Below are 23261 nucleotides of genomic sequence, written 5' to 3' on the forward strand. Positions count from 1 at the left end.
GTTGTGAGTGTTTATTGAGCGAAAACACCTAAAGCTCCACGAGGCTCCGGCAGGGGATGGTGGCAAACCCTGCCGTACTCTTTCACCACAACTTTCTCTCACTCTTACTTCCTGTTTCTGTTGTGCCTGTAATTCAAAGGGCCAGCCTTGTCACACTGTGTCACGCTGAATATCCCCGAGAGCTACGTTAAGGGTACACGTGTCTGTGGAGTGCTCAGCCACTTGCACGTTAATTTCACGAGCAAGCTGTTCCGTTGATCAGATCAACTGGATCCCTTGACGTCGTAAGTGACGGAGTGCCAACAACATGTTAGTTGACTGTAAGTGATGCTAATTCCATTAAGCCCCCCCCCCCTTTTTTTTTTTACCTCCTTTTCCTAAATACTGTGATATTGTTTTATTGCAGGTGGACCTGGTCTGTATGATCCCTGTGAAAAGGAAGCTACTGATGCTTCAGCTTCACTAACAACTCAAGAAAGAGAAAATATTACTGCTTCAGCTCAGGTAATTAACTTTTTGTTTCTCCCCACAGTGAAATAACAACACTAGACACAATCAATCTGCATTGCACTAAGAGGTGTATCTTTTGGAATTACATTTTTTTTGTGCTTATATCAAACCATTTAGCTTCAGTCTTGGGCTGAGGCCAAAGACAAACCAATTGAAAAGAGTTGTCTCATTAATTCCTTAGAGAACTAACAGTTTACTATAGAGAGAGGCTTACTTTGGTAGAGAGATAATCTTATCATTACATGGAAAATATCTAAAGTGTGTTACACATAAAAATAAAATATTTATATAAAGGGCCTTAGAGTTAATTTAGCAAAAATCAAAGTTTTAGTAAGTAGGAAAGAGGACAAATCACCAATCCCGTTAGGTAGATGGCCCTGCTCAATATGTAGAAAAGGCATAGGTAGAAACTCCATAAGATGTACCTGGTGTAAGCTATGGACACACGAGCTGCAGCAATATCAGAGGAAGGTTCACATTAGGGAAAATAGTCTTTGTGTGTGTGGCAGGTGCACAGGTACAATATTACACTAAAAAAATGTACAGAAAATAGACTCCACCAAATGCCAGGTGGGATAGTTGATAGCTTCCGTTACCTCGGTGACCAAGTCAGCAATGGAGGTGGATGCTCCAAGAGCATAGTTGCCAGGATAAGAATAGGCTGGGCAAAGTTCAGAGAGCTCCTACCTTTGTTGGTAACTAAAAGGTAGTGTATGATGCCTGTGTGTGAACAGCCATGCTACACTGCAGTGAAACCTGGGCTGTGAACACTAAGGACATGTGTAGGCTTGAAAGAAATGGAGCTGGTATGCTTTGCTGGATGTGCAATGTCATTGTGCATGTACAACAGAATGTAAGCGTCTTAAGAGAAAAGTTGGGCATAAGAGGCATCAGATGTGTGCAAGAAAGACGACTGCACTAGTCAGGCCATGTGATGCATATGTATAAAGAAGTGCTAGTCTCTAACTGTGGAGGGAACCTGTAGAAGAGGTAGACCCAGGAAGACATGGGGACAAGGTGGTGAAGCAATATCTTCAAATATTGGGCCTCACAGAGGTGATGATAAGTGACCAAGACCTTCAGCAATATACCGTGCTTGAGAAGACACATCAAGCCAAGTGAAATCAGCCGTGGCCAATGCTAGTGTCATGCAACTGGCACGTAAAAGGTACCGACTACACTTTTGGAGTGGTTGGAATTAAGAAGGGCATCCAGCCATAGAAACCATGCCAAATCAGACTGGAACTTGGTGCAGCTCTCTGATTTACCAGTTCCAATCAAACTGTCTAACCTATGCCAGCATGGACTAGATGTTAGCTTAAGACAGTTTGGAATTATATACAAATTCATGCAATATTGTTGAAAACACTATTATTCATTTAAAATGGAATTTACATTTATATAACTTTAACAACATTGAATTCTGTTTTTCTTTCAGCATGCTCTGAGGCTTATTGCATTCCGACAAATCTACAAAGTATTAGGCATGGATCAGCTACCTGCTCCACGCTTCACTAGGCCTCGCTTTAATCCTCGTAAGCGCCGACGAACAAATAGTACTGGTGAGGGAGAAGGTAAGAATTAATACACTGAAATACTGTTCTACTCATAGCATTTAAGCTTTATGTGTTTACATTATCTCTCTTTCTCTTGCACTTCCCTAAGGCTGGGTAACCATGTATTTCCTGTACAGCAGCACACCTGTTTTTGTCCTCATTCTTGATCTCTCTGTCACACTGTAACCTTTCATCATTTGGCACAAGATCCCCTCCTTCTATGCCCTCTCCCCTCGAAGGATTTTTGTCTTGCAGGTTACTTTGTGACCCTGCCAGTTGTGGTGCCATGTAAAAGGCATCCAGTCCACACTGTAAAGTGGTTGGCATTTGGAAGGGCTTCCAGCTGTAAAAGCCATGCCAAAACTGACCTCGCCTGTGCTCATGCTATGTTAAAAGCACTCAGTCCACTCTGCAGCAGGGTGGTTGGTGTTAGGAAGGGCATCCAGCTGAAAACCCCATGCCAAAACAGACACGAGTATGGTGCAGGCTTCTGCCCGGCCAGCTCCTGTCAAACTGCCCAACCCATGCCAGCATGGAAAACAGATGTTAAATGATGATGATGATGATGGTGTGTATGTGTGTATTTTGATATAGGTGATCAGTTTGCAGTTGTAATAAACTTAGTCTGTTGTCAGTGAAGTTGATTAGCCACTGATGAATATACATGATTATGAAAGCTGAAAACAATTGTTGCCAACTAGTCAGATGTGTTTTGAATAAAGTCAAATTTTATGTTGTTAACTGACATGTTCAAATATTTATTTAAACCCTTTTGCATTTCAACTGACCATTTCCAGCCCAAATATTCTACCCATTTTATGTTCAAACTGGCCAGATCCAGCCTCTCATGCTTACCCTATAATGTCATTCTGAAAATAAACAATCACATCATCAAGATCTTAAAGCTATGAGATACTGCATGGCCACTTCAAAGCAATGTGAATAAATAAGCATTACGTTTGACTGTAATCTGAATGCTAAAGGGTTAGGGGTTAAGGTGGACTACTAAACTTCACCAGTATACGTTATCACTATGAAAATCTAACTTATCAGTAGCATTTGGGAAGGAATATAGTAATTATCTGGAATTTTGATACCATTACCACTTGAGATTTTGGGGAGATGATATAAAATATGAAACTATATACACAGGTAGCAATTTGTTGGTGTAAATTTTAAAATTTCATCAGAAATTGATATCCAGAATGTATAAAGTAACTGCACAAAGCTTCTGTTTATTGTTTCAAAGTATCTTTTAATTTGATTAAAATTTTTATTTATTCTTTTTTTTTTTTTTTTTTTCAGCTGGCGGAGAGAAGAAAGATAAGAGAGAAAGTGATGGAGACCTAAATCAGGAAATGACTGATTAGTTCCACATTAGACATTCTAATCCATTCCTGCTTTCCACATAATTCTCTTCTGCTTACTCTTATTCATTTTTTTTTTTTCTTTTACTTTTATTTTCTCCTTTTTTTTTTTTTCTTTTTATGAATTCTTAAAAACCTTTCATGCCAGTAGATTCTGCTTTTAATACATTTTGACTGTTGAAGTCACTCACCTAATTAAAAAGAATTCTTTCTATGCAGTCAACACTCCTGCTGTTTTCTTTCTTTTTATCATGTTCTTTGTTCTATTTAGATTTCAATACCAATAAGCAAGCAGCCGGTGTTTCTCTAATGTTTATTTGGTTATTGGTACGCCTCCTGTTGTGGTGTGTCCACTATTTGACTATCCCTCTATTCAACACTTACAATCAGCTGACACCCATGTTTGTGAGATAACAACAGAACCAATCTCCTCTGTACATATTTCCATGTCACATATCTGGAGTGGGGCAAATGGTTGGAAGCACTGCAACCTTTATCGCTATCACACTCCTTTCACTGATCACTCTTTCTGAATTTTATTTCAAATATTTCACTACGTTAGGATTTAAAAAGATAAAAGAAATATTTATTTCTTACTTCAAACATATCAGTTTAGATGATATCTGGGGTTTATTTTGTTGTTTTGTTTGTCTTGGTATTTTAAAATAATTAAAATGTTTCGAAGTTTTTCATTAGTACATTAAATTTTCTGTATTTAAAGTCTTTTCATCTGAATTAAACTGTTAAACTGCTAAAACCAGTTCAGGTGTTATTTTCTAAGAAATCCCATTGTCTACACTATCTGTTCTCTTCCCCTTCTTAATAGGTTTCATTTATTTACATTGTAACTATCCAACTTTTCTAAAAAAATATTTTTAAACTCATTTCAAGGGTTGTTTAATAATGCAGAAACAATAATAGTTGGCAGTTTTGTTTTGGTTAACTTTGTATTTGCAACTTGGGCTGGTTGCATTGTCTTTGATAGAGGTTGGGTGCTAGAGTAGACATGTTATTCTGAATAGTGGGGTTTAGACAGCTTTGCAAGCTGCTCTGAAGAAAAGGCACTCTATGGGAGTCTGATTTCCAAACAGTTATATTTTAAATGGTATTAACTCCTTGTTGCCACTATCTGCACCTAAATATTTATTCTAGAATTGAAAGCTAAAAACTTTTGTCTCACTGACATTTAAGAACAAAATCTCTCCAGCTTTTGTTCTGGTGACAAAATATCAGCGTAATGTATTTAGAAAAGATGTTCACTGATGTTTTTATTGATACTGTTTGTAATTATCTTGAGGTTTTGGAAGTCTTCAGACTGCAAGAAAACAAGATTTCTCTTATATTGCAAAAAGAAAGATTTTTTTTTTTTCTTAAAAAGTAAAAAAAAAAAATCAATATTTTTGTTTCTTCTGTATTCCTAAATATTTTAAAATTGCCAGCTTTATATAGAAAAACAAATACCCAATGCAACAGACATCTACACACAAGTTTTCCTATTCTAGTGCCCTCTGAGATGGCAACCCCCCACCCCCAAATCTCAATCAGTTAGTAGTATAGTCTTGAAAATGATACCTTTTCAACGAAATTTCTACAACTTACCCTTGGCTTTAAAAATTGTTTTAGAAGCACCAAATATAGTTTACATGGTCATGTGATTGAACTCCTTGGCCCTATTTTTCTACAACAGATCACTATTTAGTTTTACTAAATAGGGATAATACACCTTATGAACTTGCTAATTAGTTGTCTTTCAAAATCTACCTGAAAGTAAATGATAGTGCATTGTGAAAAAAAATAAAGCAAAACCCCCAAAAAACTAACAGTTTTAAAAAAAAAATACTGTGTACACTACTAGCTTGTAATCTCAACTAATATTTGATTGTATAAAATACTTGAAACTCCCCACCTCCAAACCACACCCTCTACCAAAACAACACAAGTTATATGTATGTGTGTGTGTGTGTATACACACACATGTATCTGTGTGAATGTGTGTATACATACATATTTGTGTGTGTACATTGTGTGTGTGTGTATATTATATATACATGTGTACATATATATATATATTATATATACATGTATATATATACATTATATATCCATGTGTACATATATATGTGCATATATATTATGTATACATGTGTATATATGTATATTATATATACATGTGTATATATATTATATATACATGTGTGTATATATATTATTTATACATGTATGTATATATACATTATATATACATGTGTGTGTATAGATATATATATATGTAGAATTATGCATCAGCTTATGCCTGAAGCTGACCCTTTCGCAGCTATATTTTCTCCCTTCTACCTTTCTATTTTTGTTGGAAATATGAATATATATATATTTTAATGTGTGGTTATGACTTTTTCAGTAAATTGTTTCGTTTTGCTTTTTTCCCCCCCATTCAATGTAGTGTCACCTGAAATTTTAGGGATTTCTTTAAGACAATTATAGATACTTACACATTACTTTTTTTGTTTTTGTTTTTTTTTTTGTTGGTTTTTCTTTTTTTTAAAAAAAAAAAAGAATTTCTCTCATTTATTGAATATTGAATGTATTTTAAGCAGAAATAAACTTAGTTTGTTGAACATAGATGTTTTCATTATTTAATCCATCTGCATGTGTGCCTTTTAAAAATGATTTCTTGGTTAAATCTTATTACTAACAACTCAAATTTTTAAGAAAGTGGTTGATGCCTAAAACAGGGTTTGTAGTAAATTTCCTCCAAACCAGAGATTCTCAACCATTTTTTACCCATGGACCCTTTTGACTACTATTATATTCTGGTGGACCCCCCCCCCCCCGTAGTCATTTGATGTTTAAAAGTTTTATAGAATCTTTTCAAAATTCCTATTTTGTTTTGTGAAGGTTGAACTATGTGAAATGTTTGAGAAAGAAACCCAGCTGCTTCTTGCAATACATACATCTAATGTAGAATTTTTTCAGGGGTTCTTAAAATTCTATTGTGGATTCCCAATTTACTATTTTATTGCATGGACCCCCCCCCCCAAGTCTTATATGGTCCCTCAGGGGCCATATGGAGTCCCGTTGAAAACTACTTTAAATCATTATCTTCAGCGACCTCACATCTCTCTCTCTTGTATGTATTTGCGTATATAAATATGACGTGCTGTATGCTATAAACTCTTAGTAATTAAGGCTTTCTTTGAATAAAAACACTTGATTTCTTGCCCCTGCAAGCTAACAAGAATCTACTCACCGGTCAGTTTTCTGCTGCCTTTTGCAATGATTTGTACCTCTTGTTTGTATCTTTTTTCCAACTGGGTGGAGTGAGGTGACTAGTTTAGAAGCTTGCTTCCCAACCACAAGTGGATTTGGTAGATGGAAACTGAAAGTCATTGCATATATATGCTTGTGTGTGTGTATACATGTCACTGAAGTGAACAAGAGCACTAATCAGCACCAGTATCGCTGGAAATAAGAGTCAAAACAACTCAATAGCCACAAAAACATAATGAGCTGACAAGGGAGACAAGCTCCCTATGGATGCAGATAGAGCTAGATCACCCAATGATGTCACAGTTTTGATGCTTAACGCTCAGTATACACACACACTCATATATGCATGCTTCAACTTATTAATTGATGTGTGTTTCCATTCTTCTGTTAAAAACCTTTCTGGCCATTTCCTTACGTGGAGACATGTTGAAGCTTAGCAATGTGAAATTGAATTCTGATTGACCCATGCAAACAGAAAATAGTGTTAAAATGGTGATGACTGAGTGCAAGCTGTCAGACTCCCTGGCCAGTGTGACCATCAAGTTGTCTCAGTTTTTCATGTCTGCAAGGTACCACTCGTCTTACTTAGCCATGTTGTTTATGAAGGAAATGAACCCCCATTTTTAATCATGCAGACTGGAAATTTTTTGCCAGCAGAGCCAGGTCTAATGTAGAACAGAGACCAAGGCCCCTAAATTTTGCAGGCAGTTTAGCTTGTTACCAACCAGCACAGCACCAGACTGTTATCAAAATCACAAACTTGCTGTTCGTTGAAGTTAGCTATCAGTCATTTACTTCTCGAGGTCTAATGATTATACAGTGCATTAAATCCCTACTTACTAATCAATGTCCTTACCTACAAAGGCATCTAAACAGGTCCCCAATTTGGGATTAATTACTGAGCTACAGCTGTGATGAGATAGTTTTTGTTTTTTATCTTTAGTTATAATAGATTTAAATATTCCTTAATTTACTACATTAATGTTGGGTGTCTTGGTGGTCTCGTGGGTAGAGACATAATTATATAGCCACATTGAACATCCTGGGAAGGGTTCAAACCTACCCAGCGCCTGCATTAAGGGGTCTTATTAAAAAATTTTTTTTTTAAATATTTATATCTAGAGATGAAAATGTTTAATAAGACCACCCTGTAATTCATGGCAGAGATTAGAAACCTCTGCTTGTGTCTTGTTACTACTTTTAAACACCCTTACCTACTGGGCCACCAAAGCAACAAGATGTCTTATTAAATAACAAAAGACACTAGGTCAAGGCACCATGTAGTGGAATTGAACCTGGAATGACATGATTGAAAAGCAAACTCCTTAACCAAACAGCTGTACCCACAAAACAAAATACAAAGGAAAATGGAAAAAGGTTCGATTTTACACCTGTTTATTAGAAGAAAAAAATTACACAATCTAAGTAGAGATTGGTTTATTGAATATATATATTTTCCAGATGAGACAACTTTTTCTTCATGTAATGAATATGACCATTCCAAAAAGGACTGTCTTTACAATCACTGCGACAATGCCTGGAAATAAACAGAGATCCATTAATAAATAATAAAACAACAACTACAACTTGCTGCTGAAAACTGTACTTGAACCCTAGACTCCTGAGTAGAAGGCTGCATACACACACAGTTAACAGCTAAACACAATGATCAGTATCTAATGTCTGTGACTACGTTTAATTGCTAAATCAGTTCACTTTGAAGATGACCAAATGGATGAAGCGTGCGTATATGGATATATGCATGCATGCGATAATATACGCAGTTTTAGACGCGTTTTGTCACTACACAGTAATTTCCCTTTGTTTTTAACGGTCATTTTTCAATTGGCCGGATAACTGAAGAGATGTTGGTGTGGGCTCCCACCCTGGCATCTGAAACTCGGAGTTTTATCATGGCTACTGAATAAGTGTCACATATTTTAACAGATAAATTCCTCTATTTGCATAATATCGAGGTCTCTTTCTTTCTTTTGTTGTCCTTCCTGTCAAATATATATATATACATACACACACGCATACGGCCAGCCCAAGCTGGTAGTGCAATCAAGACACTTGCCCAGTAGTGGGACTGAACCCCAAACCACGTGTTTTACAAGCAAACTTCTTCCCCAAACAGTTAGCCTGCACTTTATCGAATATATTCTACTCTAGAAACTGGAGTTGTGTGTTAGCTGCTACATTAAAAAAAAAAACATCAAGTTTAAAAACAGAAGAAAAGCTGAAGTGAATAAGAAAATTATGATTGGAAGTGTAATTACCTGTCGGACAAACTCTGGCAGAACAAAACTAGCTCTATGGATATCACTGTTATAATATCGTAATCCAAGTTTTTTAACTTCTTCAGCACTGAATTCACGAACAGGTTCTTTTAAATTGCTTTCCTGTTTGAAAGAGAAAAGAGGAAACGGTTAATAAAAGATTTCATTATCATCATTTTAATGTCTGTCTATTTTTTTTTCATGCTTGCATGGGTCAAATGGAATTGGTTCTGACAGATTTTCTACTGCCAGATGCTTTTCCTGTCACTAACCCTCAACTGTTTCCAAGAAAGTGAAGGCACATGGCTTAATGGTTAGTGTATCTGGTTCATGATCATAAGGTTATGAGTTCAATTCCTGGCGACGTGTTGTGTCCTTGAGCAAGACACTCGATTTCACAATTTCTATTCAGCAACCAAAAATGAGTTGTACCTGTAATTCAAAGGGCCAGCCTTGTCACACTTGGTGGATCATGCTGAATCTCCCTGAGAACTACAATAAGGGTATGTGTGTCTGTAGAGCGCTCAGCCACTTACACATTAATTTCACAAGCAGGCTGTCCTGTTGATCAAATCAACTGGAATACTTGTAAGTGACAGAGTGGACATGTTTTCATGGAAGCCTAAAAATGAAGGAAACTGCTTGTACAACAGTAATACTCATTTACAACAACCATACACAAATATATGATATGTTTCTTCCCGTTTCTGTCAACCAAATCCACCCACAAGGCTTTGCTTGGCCACGGGCTACAGTAGAAGACACTTGCACAAAGAGCATTACAGTAGGACTGAACCCAGTACCATGTGATTGGGAAGCAAACTCCTATACCACACAAACACACATCCATCTATCATCATCATCATCATCATCATTTAACGTCCACTTTCCATGCTAGCATGGGTTGGACGATTTGACTGGGGCCTGGCGAACCAGGTGGCAGCACCAACCCCAATGTCTGATTATTGCAAGAGAATTAGTAGCACTACTTTGATTGCTTCTTTTAGCAGTTGGGAAGGTGGAATAGAAAATGCAAGGAACTAAAATGAAATAATTGCTTGACTAGAAAAATATTAGACATGGCTGCGTCAACCACATGATCCCAGGTTCAGTCCCACTGCGTGGCATCTTGGGCAAGTGTCTTCTACAATTGCCCAAGGTAGACCAAAGCTTTGTGAGTGGACTTGATAGACAGGAAACTGAAAGAAGCCCGTTGTGTGCTTGTGTGTGTGTGTGTGTTTTCCCCACCACCACCACCACTGCTTTGCACCCAGTGTTGGTTTGTTTACATCCCAGTAATTTAGTGATTCAGCAAAAGCGACAGATATAATAAGTACAAGACTTTAAGAGAAAAAAAAATATGGGGGTCGATTTGTTCAACTAAACCCTTCAAGGCAGTGCCCCAGCATGGCCACAGTGCAATGACTGAAACAAGTAAAAAAAAAAATTTAAAAAATAGGTGGTGCACCAGCATGACCGCAGCCACTTGGCTGAAACACATAAATAAATAAATAAATAAATTCAGATATTTCAAAGCTACAATCATACTTACTGGATTTGTACTGCAAATGAGAAAACCAATCTGACCACTTGGATATGTAGGTATTGTTGTATAACAGTATTCTACAACAGGATAAATTTGGTGGCAGAAATTTTTCATTGATTTAATCAAGTCTAAGTGAAGCCACATTGATTCACCTGAGTTTAAAAGAAAATGAATTTAATTTGACGACAGTATTTGATGGCATATGATACACTTGCCCACCTGGCAAAAAAAGCATCTCAAAAAGAATCACCCAGGTCCAATATTACATGTTTTAACCCTTTAGCAGTCAGATTATTCTGTCTAATGTAATGCTTATTTATTCACATTGTCTTGAATTAATCATGCATTATCTTGTAGCTTTGAGATTTCATTAACCTTTTCGTTACCAACCCGGTTGAAACTGGCTCTGACTCTGAGTACAAATGTCTTGTTTTCTAAAGTTTTGGATTATAATTTTCCACCAAATCTTATTCACAATTTATGTTCCTAACACTAGCTTAATGATTACTAAGTTATTTTACTAAATTCTTTGTAATATTCAAAGTAATTGAAAGAAACACAGAGCATCTCAAAATAAATACAATAACGAAAGGGTTAAAGTGATTATTTTTAGAATGATAATGTGAGGGGCTGGATCATAGCTTTCGACATTTTGATATGCTTTAGTTTTAAATGTCCCCAGCTGCTCAGACAATACTAAAGTCTCTCACAGAATACAGAACCCTGGAGATGTTGCACTATGCAGGTGGGCTGAGGAAAACAACATGCAGCTAAATGCTGGAAAATTCTAAGCCCTGTGCGAAAGGCTGGATCTGGCTAGTTTGAACACAAAACAGGTAGAATATTTGGGTTGGATATGATCAGTTTAAATACTGAGGGGTTAACACACTAAAACCTTTCTCCTGAAATGCACAGCTGAACTTGGGGTATGTCTAATAAGCCCCCATGCCATCAAGCATGACATTTTATGTCATCAAGCATGATATATTTACCTTGGTTGCATATAATTCCATTTGGTTTGAGAGCATTCTTCATTAATTCATAATATGATTTCTCAAAGAGGGAAGATGCAGGACCTGAAAGAATACATAAGGGGAAAACAAACTTTTTAATCTTAACATATAAACAATGAAAATAACTTGTAGCAAGTATTTTCTTTCACATTTCAGCTTTTCAATTCTTTATAAAATACTGCAAAATATTTATCTGCATTGTATCCAGTGTTTTGTTATTATTATAGCAGTTGTTGTTATTGCTGTTGAGGCAGCAAGTTGGCAGAATCGTTAGCACGCCGGGCGAAATGCTTAGCAGTATTTTGTCTGCCACTACGTTCTGAGTTCAAATTCCGCCGAGGTCGACTTTGCCTTTCAGGGTCAATAAATTAAGTACCAGTTACACACTGGGGTCGATGTAATCAACTTAATCCCTTTGTTTGTCCCCTCTATGTTTAGCCCCCTGTGGGCAGTAAAGAAATAAGAAACGTTAGCACGCCGGGCGAAATGCTTAGCGGTATTTCATCCATCTTTATGTTCTGAGTTCAAATTCCACCAAGGTCGACTTTGCTTTTCATTCTTTTGGGGACAATGAAATAAGTATCAGTTACACATTGGGGTTGATGTAATCGACTAGCCCCCTACTCCAAAATTTCTGGCCTTGTGCCTAATGTAGAAAGGGTTATTATTGTTGTTGTTGTTATTAAGGCAGTGAGCTGACAGAATCATTAGCATAGCGGCATTTTGTCCATCTTTATGTTCGGAGTTCAAATTCAGCCAAGATTGACCATGCCATTCATCCTTTCGAGGCCAATGTAATTCCCCTGAAATTGCTGGCCTTGTGCCAAAATTTGAAACCATTATTACCATTACTATTGTTCATCTGGAGGCGCAATGGACCAGTGGTTAGGGCAGCAGATTCGCGGTTTCGATTCCCAGACCGGGCGTTGTGTGCGTTCATTGAGCGAAAACACCTAAAGCTCCACGAGGCTCCGGCAGGGGATGGTGGCGAACCCTGCTGTACTCTTCCACCACAACTTTCTCTCACTCTTACTTCCTGTTTCTGTTGTGCCTGTAATTCAAAGGGTCAGCCTTGTCACACTGTGTCACGCTGAATATCCCCGAGAACTACGTTAAGGGTACACGTGTCTGTGGAGTGCTCAGCCACTTGCACGTTAATTTCACGAGCAGGCTGTTCCGTTGATTGGATCAACTGGAACCCTCGATGTTGTAAGCGACGGAGTGCCAACAACAACAATTGTTCCTCCACCGAACTCAACTTAACCTTTCCTCTTTGCAAGATCATTAAAAAAAAGACCCAACTGAACACTGGCGTCAATGTAATCCACTAGTCTCCCTCCTCCATAATTTCAGGTTTTGTGCTTATAGTAGAAAAGAAAGTTTAATATTACTGTTAAATAAACTTGAAGACAGGTGTTGCTTGTAGATAAGTAGGTCACAGACACATTTCAATCTACATTGTAACCTTCCCATAGTTGTAATGTGAGAAAGTCAGCTCGACAGAGCTCCTCTTTCAATAAGTTAGTTTTCTTAATGGAAACCATAGATATAAAGCCTGTAATAGTTGAGGGAAGTTAAGGTGGCGAGCTAGCAGAATCGTTAGCATGCCAACTGAAATTCTTAGTGGTATTTTGTCTGTCTTTACATTCTGAGTTCAAATTCCACCAAGGTCGTCTATGCCTTTCGGGGTCGATAAATTAAGTACTAGTTGCATACTGGGGTCGATCTAATCGACTAGACCCCTCCCCAAAAATTTCGGGCCTTGTGCCTACAGTAGAAAAGAATATTTGAGGGAAGTTACAGTGGTGAGCTGACAGAATCGTTAGCACACGCCAGGCAAAATGCTTCACAGCATTTCACCCATACTCTCTTTTACTTGCTTCAGTCATTTGACTGCGGCCATGCTGGAGCACTGCATTTAGCCGAGCAAATCGACCCCAGGACTTATTCTTTGTAAGCCTAGTACTTATTCTATCGGTCTCTTTTGCCGAACCGCTAAGTTACGGGGACGTAAACACACCATCATCGGTTGTCAAGCGATGTTGGGGGGACAAACACAGACACACAAACATATACACATACATACATATATATATATATATATATACGACAGGCTTCTTTCAGTTTCTGTCTATAGTAGAAGACACTTGCCCAAGGTGCCACGCAGTGGGACTGAACCTAGAACAATGTGGTTGGGAAGCAAGCTTCTTACCTCACAGCCACTCCTATGCCTATATGTGTATATATATATATATATATATATATGATGGGTTTCCATTTCTACCAACTGATTTCCCTCATTTGATATAGTGTGGATGTTTGTATGTGTGTGTGTGTGTGTGTACATACATATATATCAACATTACCATCGTTTAACATCCATCTTCCATACATGCATGGGCAGGATGGTTGACAGGAGCCAGCCAGGTAGAAAAGTACTCTAGATTACTGTGTCTGTTTTGGCAGGGTTTTTACAGCTGGATGCCTTTCTTAACACCAACCACTCTGCAGAGTGGACTGAGTGCTTTTTATGTGGCACCAACACAGGTGAGGTCAGTTTTGGCATGGTTTTTACTGTTGGATGCCCTTCCAAATGCCAACCACTTCACAGTGTGAATTGGATGGTTTTTTATGTGTATGTACGTACACACACATACACATGCTTTGTAAAGTTTCCATCTATCAACTTATTCACAAGACATTGGTCAACCTGGGATTATAATAGAAGACACAACACATATCCAAGGTACTGCTGCACAGTGGGATTGAACCCAAGGTCACAAAGTTGTAATGCAAACTTCTTGACCACACAGCCATGCCTGCACCCCATCCAGACAAATACACACACACACACACACACACACACACACACACACACACACACACACACACACACACACACACACTCATGCATACATGGGGTAAAGACCCCCTTCGGTCATGAATGACTATGGAATTGCTCTTGGAAAGTTCCCCTCTGAGGCACAAGTCTGGGCAAGGTTGTTTATGGAAGACCAGCAGTTGCCCTTGCACACCAGCCTCTCCTCTCCATGCCACCGATGTTACTGAAGAGAAAGGCAAAGGCCAATAGTTTGGCACCAGTGACGTTGCAACTCATTTCTACAGCTGATTAAACGGGAGCACATGAAATAAAGTGTTTTGCTCAAGAACACAACACACAGCCCAGTCCAGGAATCGAACTCACTACCTCATGATTGTGAGCCCGGCACTCTAACCACTGAGCCATGTGCCTTTACAAGCATACAAATGCACACATACCAATGCAGCAAAACTGCCAGCAAGATAAATATGAAAGGAATACAAACCAATGGGATCGGAAGAGTCAGTGATGATGACATCAAATTCATTTTTATGATTCTCCATAAATTTAAACCCATCGCCATAATGAATCTTACACTTTGGACTAGAAAAGCCACAAGCTAGTTGTGGTAAATACTTCTGTGATAATTCAATTACTTTCTGTAGGGAAAGAAAGACAAAAGAAAAAACTGAGAGAGAGAGAGAGGGGGGGAAGTAAGAATCAAAGAGTTAGAATAAAACAGAATCTAAGAGAAACAGAGAGAATTAGAAAGACACAAAGGAAGATGTTAATGAATTCATGCATACATATACACAAAGTGTTTGTGTGTGTGTCTGTCTGTCTGTGTGTATATACACACATGTATAGGCCCAGAGCGTACTGGGTGCTTTTACGTGACTGTAATGCATCACCAGCACGGGCGCCTTTTGTGTGTCACCAGTATGGGTGTGTCTTGAATGTCACTGATATGGGTGCCTCTAGCATATCACCTGCATAGATGCCTCATGTGTCACCAGCACAGGTGAGGTTTGCATGTCAAGAGACTTCTTTGTGCTTTTAACCCTTCAGTACAAAGGACGCCCCCCATGACAAGCTCATCTGGAAGGCAATAGCACCAGATCTTCACCCAGGTTGGTGTATGCAGAGAGACAGTCAGCTGAAGACATGGTTCACAACGGTCAAAGCAGATATGGAGCTCATTCTTGGCCCTCAAGACTTTGGCATTCATCGCTGGAACCAGGAATGGCTTTAACACGCTGCAGAATTGGCTGCTGACAGACATGCATAACTACTTTGGCCCATGACATGGTGAACTCAATAGGAACCAGCTTAACCCCGCCAAGATGAATGCTGTTACAAGACAAGACAGACAGTACCTTAACCCTTTAGCATTCAGATTACTCTGTCAAGAGTAACACTTACTTAACTAAAATTGCTTTGGATTAACCATGCACCATCCTGTAACTTTGAGATTTCAATGATCATCATCATTTAACGTCCGCTTTCCATGCTAGCATGGGTTGGACGATTTGACTGAGGACTGGCAAGCCAGAAGGCTGCACCAGGCTACAATCTGATTTGGCAGAGTTTCTACAGCTGGATGCCCTTCCTAACACCAACCACTCCGAGAGTGTAGTGGGTGCTTTTACGTGCCACCGGCACGAGGGCCAGTCACACGGCACTGGCCCTCGTGCCAGTGGCACGTGATCATTTATTTTCAGAATGACATTGTAAGGTAGGTGGGAGAGGCCAGATATGGCTAGTTTGAACATAAAACAGATGGAATATTTGGGCCAGATATGGTAAGATTAAATTCTAAAGGGTTAAAGAGACATGTATGTACTTTACCTTATCGATCTCACAAAGATCCACAGTTTCAACATCAGGATGTTTCACAATTTCCCTCAGAACTCCTCCATCACCACCGCCAATCACTAACACCTGCAAAACAACAGCAACAAAGTATACTCTTTTACTTGTTTCAGTTATTTGACTGCGGCCATGCTGGAGCACCGCCTTTAGTCGAAGAAATTGACACCAGAACTTTTTCTTTGTAAGCATAGTACTTATTCTATCAATCTCTTTAGCCGAACCACTAAGTTACAGGGACGTAAACACAGCACCATCGGTTGTCAAGCGATGTTGGGGAGACGAACACAGACACACAAACATACACACATGCATATATATATATATATATATATACACTACGGGCTTCTTTCAGTTTCTGTCTACCAAATTCACTCACAAGGCTTTGGTCGGCCTGAGGCTATAGTAGAAGACACTTTGCCCAAGGTGCCACGCAGTGGGACTATTTCACTTCATTGCATTATTAGTATATTAGTTTTACAGAGACAGGTACAAGTACTCAACGACGGTTACAATTTGCATGACATTGCTGGAGAAGTAAGTAGGAAGTTATACACAAGCTGCTAATGCGGGAACCAACTTACAGGGAACAGAGTAGAGGGAGAGGTGCTCAAATATTCATTGATCAAATCTCAGACAATACAAACCTCAGTAGGGACCAGTTGCCATAAGCAAAGGAGAATGATCAGAAATTGTGGAGAGACTTTATTTTATCAGGAATGTTCAACCATGGTTACAATGATTTGATTTGAAAGAGATAGCAAAATGGCCAAGTTGATAAAGTCCTCAGTGTGGAAACAAGGCCTGGAATATAAGGGCCTTAGAGCTAATTTAGCAAAAATCAAACTCCTAGTAAGTAGGAAAACAGACAAATCACAAGTCCCTTCTGGGAGATGGCCCTGCTCAATATGTAAGAAGGGTGTTGATAGAAACTCCATACATTATACCCAGTGCAAGCTTTGAACATGTAAGAGGTGTAGAGGTATCACAGGAAGGTTGATGGAGGATATAGTCTTTGTGTGTGGCAAATGTGCAGGTACAAGCACTAAAACTGCACAGACAATAGACTCCCTCGGGGGGGGGGGGTCATTAGCAGTAGTAGATAGCTTTTGTTACGTAGGAGACCAATTTAGTAGTGGTGGAGGAAGTTCTGAAAGTGTAGTTGCTAGAATAAGAACAGGCTGGGCAAAGTTCAGGGAGCTTCTACCTTTGTTAGTAACTAAGGGCGTCTCCTTCAGAGTGAAAGACAGATTGTATGATGCCTTTGTATGTACAGCTATGTTACACAGGTGTGGAACATGGGCTTTGACTACTGAGGACTTGCAAAGGCTTGAAAGAAATGAAGCTAGCATGCTCTGCTAGATGGCTAATGTCAGTGTGCATACACAACAGAGTGCATGTGATTTAAGAGGAAAACTGGGCATAAGAGGCATCAGATGTTGAGGTCATGTGACGTGTATGAATGAGAACAGCTGCATAAAGAGGTGCTGTGGAGGGTACCTTTGTGTTAGTCTCTCTACCACTTGACAACCAGTGTTGGTTTGTTTGCATCCAGCAATTTGTCAAAAGAGACCAATAGAGTAAGTTCTAAACTTTAAAAAAAAAAAAACTACTGGTGTTGCTTTTTAAGGTGGAGCCCCAGCATGGCCACAATCCAATAAAGGAAACAAAAGATGAAAGATAAAGAAGATACAGGAGAGAAAACAAAGAAAAAAAATTTAAAAAAAAAAAACAAATATCAGAATACCTTTTTTGGACAAGGATGACTATTGAGTGGTAAATTTGCAATCATTTCTTGATAAGCAAACTCATCTCTTTCGGTACATTGAATAACACCATCAAGAACAAGCACTGTTCCAAATGATTTACTGCAAAGATTGATATAATAAAATGACATTCTTTCATTGACATACAAAAAAAGAAAAGAGAATAAGCCATTAATATTACTTATTAAAACTAAATTTAGAAACAGAGATAAGAATAATTACATGCTACACACCCCATATCTTATATATAAGACAGGAAATCAAATAGTGAATAATAGCAGAAATAGAGAAGTAATGAGATAGAGAAATAATAGAAGGATAAAGGAAACTATATTGAATAACACTAAGTGGTATTATTAATGGAACCAAATACACACCCAAACAGAAAATTCAGACACTTATACAGCAGAAAACTGAACAATAAACATCAGAGTATTGAAAAAAATAAGTTAACTGATAAAACATTTATAAGTTAGTGGAGAAAAGGGAGTGACTTAATTCGCGCAAATGTTGTGTGAGGTTTGTTCATTCCTACATCCACTTTCCCATGATTAGATAAATTTATCATTTTATTTCTTTTCTTTTTTTTTTTTTTAGACAAGCCTTTCCTGTCATTAACCTTTATCTGTTTTTTTCAAATAAGGGATCTCTTATTCACGTGTTTACAAAGGCACAAAGCCAGCAACCAATGACTGGCTTGGCAGTATCATCATAAACTGCTACAAAGGCAAACGAGGAATCAAATGACCAGACCAGGTTAAGAAGGTCAGAGAGAGAGAGAGAGAGAGAGAAAGAGAGAGAGAGAGATAGAGAGAGACATAACATAATTGATCGATAACAGAGTAGACCTAGATAAGCTGGAGGTTGGCTTCATGTCCAGAAGAGATCCCAAAGATGCAATCTTCCTTGTGAGGCAAGTGCTGGAGAAATATTTAGACAAGAGTAAACTACTATTCCTGGCATTCATTCACTTGAAGGCATTTGACAGGGTACCATATTCAGTAATTTGGTGGTCGCTAAGGAAACTAGGTATGGATGAATGGCTTGTCAGGGTTGTACAAACTATGTGCAAAGATGTAGTAAGAAAAGTGAAAGTCAACAATGATTTCAGTGATGAATTTAATGTGAGATTAAGAGTCTATCAAGTTTCGGTTCTCATCCCTAATCACAGCCCTACAAGCCATCACAGATGCGTTTAACCCTTTAGCATTTAAACTGGCTACATCCTGCCTAATATATGTTAGAACCAACCAGATCTGGCCCCTCATACTTATCCAGCTATGTCATTCTAAAAATATCCAATTATATCATTGAAATCCCAAAGCAACAAGGTAATGCATGATTAATCCAAAATAGTTTGAATAAATAAGCATTACGTTTGACAGAGTAATCTCAATGCTAAGGAGTTAAGATTAGCTGTGCACGGGAATATGCTGATGATCTAGTTTTCATAGCTGAATCTGTAGAGGAATTAGAGGATATGTTCCAAACATGGAAGCTAAACCTAGAACTGAGAGACCTCAAGATAAACTTAGCAAAGACTGCTGAGACCCCCTTCGGTCATGACTGACTATGGGATTGCACCTAGAAAGTCTGGAAAGGCAGCAGTTGCATCAGGCTCCAATCTTTTCTGGCAATGTTTCTACAGCTGAATGCCCTTCCTAACGCCAGCCGCTCCCAGAGAGTAGTGAGTGCTTTTCATGTGCCACCGACACAGGAGCCAGTCAGGTGAGCCTGGCATCGATCATGTTCGGATAGTGCATTTTATGTGTCACCAGCACGGGAGCCAGTCAGGGGGCACTGGCATCGGCCACGTTCAGATGATGCTTTTAACGCGCCACCAGCACAGGAGCCAGACAGGCGGCCCTGGCATCGATCATGTTCGGATAGTGCTTTTTACATGCCACCAGGACAGGAGCCAGTCCAGGGGGCACTGGCATCGGCCACGTTCAGATGATGCTTTTAACGCACCACCGGCACAGGAGCCAGACAGGCGGCCCTGGCATCGGTCATGTTCGGATAGTGCGTTTTATGTGTCACCAGCACGGGAGCCAGTCAGGGGGCACTGACATCAGCCACATTCGGCTGGTGCTTTTTATGCGCCACCAGCATGGGAGCCAGTTAGGGGGTACTGGTATCGGCCACATATATATTATATAGCAATCATGTGTGTGCTCGTATGTACTCTTATCTTGGCATCATGTGATCGTTGTAAATGAGCATCACCGTCATTCAGACAAGTAATGCTGTTCGTTTCAATCCCTTCCAGTCGTCTATGAAAAACATGTCTGGCTATGGAAAATATTATCTTGCTTGGAAACAGGTGAGACTGGGCAACAAGAACGGATCCAGCCGTAGAAAACCTGCCCCAACAAATTTCCATCTGGCGCGAGCAGGCATGGAAAACTGGACATTAAATGATAATAGTGTAGCCATCCGGTTGCACCAGTCCTCAGTCAAATCGTCCAACCCATGCTAGCATGGAAAGCGGACGTTAAACGATGATGATGATGATGATGATTGAATAATGTAATTATTCCGCTTTCACATACATGTAAATATTAACATTCCTACACATATTGTAATTTATTTCGTGACACGTTTTATATTCAATTTATGGACCTTGTGGCAAATAAATGGAAGAATTATTACTTTTATAATTCATATTTGATCAGCAGAAATGGTAAAGCGCTGGAATGGAAACGTTGCGCTATTTAGTTACGTCCCTTTACATTCTAAATTCCAATTCCCTCCTAGATCGACTAACGCCGTTAACCCTTCTATAGTCGAGAGAATAAGTCCCAAACAAATATTACTGTCCTACCTGATGAACATTTTTCAATATTACAAATAAACATTTTATTAATGACCTTCAAATACATTTGTATTTTTCCAAACTAAGAGTAATAGTTGAAAGACTGACAGCTAGAAATGAATGAATAGTTGATCGACCGTTACTTATTATGTACACGTGTAAAGAAAACGGAATACATAAAATAGGATGGTCGATGTAGTTTAAAAAGTTCTGAGAAACGAATCTATATGGTTTCTTTGGTCCTCTGAAAGTTAAGCGTCAGACAAAATACTGACTACCACTACAAAATATATCTTTAAAATGGATTATCTAAGAGAAAATAATTTCCCCTAGAATATGTAGTAGAACAATAGACAGTTAGAATATGATCGACACAAAAGAAGAATTAAAATCCTGATTCCACAGGTTTTTCAAAAATCTTCAACTTCAACAGGAGTAAAGTGCCTGGTAAGCTTACTGGACTTCACAAATGAACTTTCTTCCAGCTGTTCTGGGTTCAAATCCTGCCGAGGTTAACTGCGTCTTTCGTTCTTCCGGGTTTAATAAAATTAAGTACCAGTTAATAATATCGACTAACCCTTCTCGAAAAAATTGCTGTTCTTGTGTATAAATTAGAAACCATTATCATTATTAAAACATAGATATAAAAGAAAGAAAAGTAAGAATAATAGCAGTTTTTCGAATTAAAAAGCTATATATGAAATGTAACAGCCAGTCAACACCATTATTATTGATTAGATACATGATCAATCGAGTATGGAAAGACTCGATTAAGGCGTCTGAACATTTTATCAGACCTCTTCCATACAGAAATGAAAGGAGGACCCAAATGAGATATGATCTCAGAACGGCGGCGGGGGGTGGGTGAGAGAGAGAGAGAGAGAGAGACTCCATGCATTAAATCGATTACAACTAAATGGAGGAACATCATGGCAAAAAGAAAAAAAAAACGAATATTTTAATATTTAATTATTCTTGTATCTAAAAACTAAAAAGAAAACAAAACCAAGATAGAAGGAATTTTTGAAAAAAAGAGCGGGGTACGCAACAGACACATTCCACCAACATTACATAATTAAATTTTGCCGAATTCACAACCGGGCTGTAGAAAGCATGATGTTTATATCAATAAATGGAATTATATTTAAGAGAGAAAAAAATAATAAAGGAAGAAACGAAGTAACTGTTTTCCAGTCATGGGACTGCACCGGATTGTCTTCTCCAAAAGTCCCCTAAAATATCAATATCGGTGAAACAAGAGCAAAGATAGAGGGTAAAGATTTTAACGAAGTAAGAACCGAAACACTTACCTCTTTAGAATCATGATGTCTTGGAAATCAGATTTTTCTTTGTGCAATACTTGTTCAATTTCCAAAGACATGCACTGACCAGGCCAGAGATCACTAACCTCACTAAACCAGCCGTCTTTTAATTTATTCATCGCTGTCTTTTGGTCAGTGAGAAGATTAATTGATCTGAGAATACGAGCCAAAAACAAACAGAAATGTTATATTAGGAGACAAGCAATAATAAAATAAATAGCAATTATATATTTAAAACGAATATGGGGAAAGAATAAAGATAATGTGGTATTTGAAAAGAAAAAGAAAAATCACATTTTTGTTATGGCTTGTTTTATGTGAAGGAAATGAGAGAAGATAAGAGAGAAAATGAACAGAATATAATTTAAATAAAGGGATATTAGATAAAGTATTTAATATCGAAAGTACCTGCTGGACTGTGGTTATCACAAAGCGTGATATTAAAACTTCGAGCGATCCTGTATTGGTGCGCATGCGCCTTGCAAGTCAATTAAGCGATGAGTGAGGGAAGAGACAAACGAATCTTTATGAATACTGATGCTGGTTCGTGTCCCGCAGATAGCCTTCGACCTTTTTTTCTTTCTGTTGTTGTTGTTGTTTTTCTTTTCCTGCTAAGTTTTTTATTTTTAACCCAATATATTACATGCTATTATTAGTAATTTATAGATAATTTATATCAAATCTTTCGATTAGTCAAATAGTGCAATTGTTATATTTTTTCATATGGTCTCGCCCGAAGAGGATAGTCGTACCGATCAAAATTACAGTGACGCTGAAAAGTATCAAATGATGGATAAGTAAGAAAAGACGGAAATAAGTGTTGTTAATGTGTATGTTTTTAAGAGATTTTATTCATAATTACTATAAAGAATAAAAAGTTTAGAATGGTACAACAATGCACTATAAAACAAAAAATGGACTATATACCTGTTGTAAATTGATTATCTATAGTCCGATGATATTTCGGAATTACAATTCCTTCTTCAGATCTTCTTAGCTGGAGTCTCTGCTATAAGTTTATACAACAGGTATATGGTTCATTTTTTTGTTTTATAGTGCATTGTTGTACCATTCTAAACTTTTTTATTCTTTACAAACAATACACAATGCTTCAAGCGAACTACAATACT

General features: G+C 38.2%; 2 protein-coding genes across 2 annotated transcripts in view; one reads left to right on the forward strand and one right to left on the reverse strand.

Moving 5' to 3' along the window:
* Positions 1-6052, forward strand: part of LOC106870121 (zinc finger RNA-binding protein) — a 69974-nt gene extending 63922 nt beyond the window's left edge. Inside the window, exons 18-20 of the mRNA XM_052972050.1 lie at positions 394-504; positions 1949-2084; positions 3372-6052. Coding sequence (XP_052828010.1) covers positions 394-504; positions 1949-2084; positions 3372-3436 — 312 coding nt within the window. The 3' untranslated portion in view covers positions 3437-6052. The remainder of the gene's footprint in view (positions 1-393; positions 505-1948; positions 2085-3371) is intronic.
* A 2026-nt stretch (positions 6053-8078) lies between these two features.
* Positions 8079-22664, reverse strand: LOC106870124 (spermidine synthase). Its single transcript, XM_014916110.2, has 9 exons — positions 22540-22664; positions 22120-22284; positions 17976-18096; positions 16208-16300; positions 14865-15018; positions 11518-11601; positions 10532-10677; positions 8980-9102; positions 8079-8237 (listed from the first exon to the last, which is right to left on the reverse strand). The coding sequence occupies exons 2-9, from the start codon at positions 22248-22250 to the stop codon at positions 8223-8225; spliced, it is 867 nt and encodes a 288-aa protein (XP_014771596.1). The 5' UTR covers positions 22251-22284; positions 22540-22664; the 3' UTR covers positions 8079-8222.
* Positions 22665-23261: the final 597 nt, after the last annotated feature.

Source organism: Octopus bimaculoides, chromosome 12 (genome assembly GCF_001194135.2).
Source record: "Octopus bimaculoides isolate UCB-OBI-ISO-001 chromosome 12, ASM119413v2, whole genome shotgun sequence".
Lineage (NCBI taxonomy): Eukaryota > Metazoa > Mollusca > Cephalopoda > Octopoda > Octopodidae > Octopus > Octopus bimaculoides.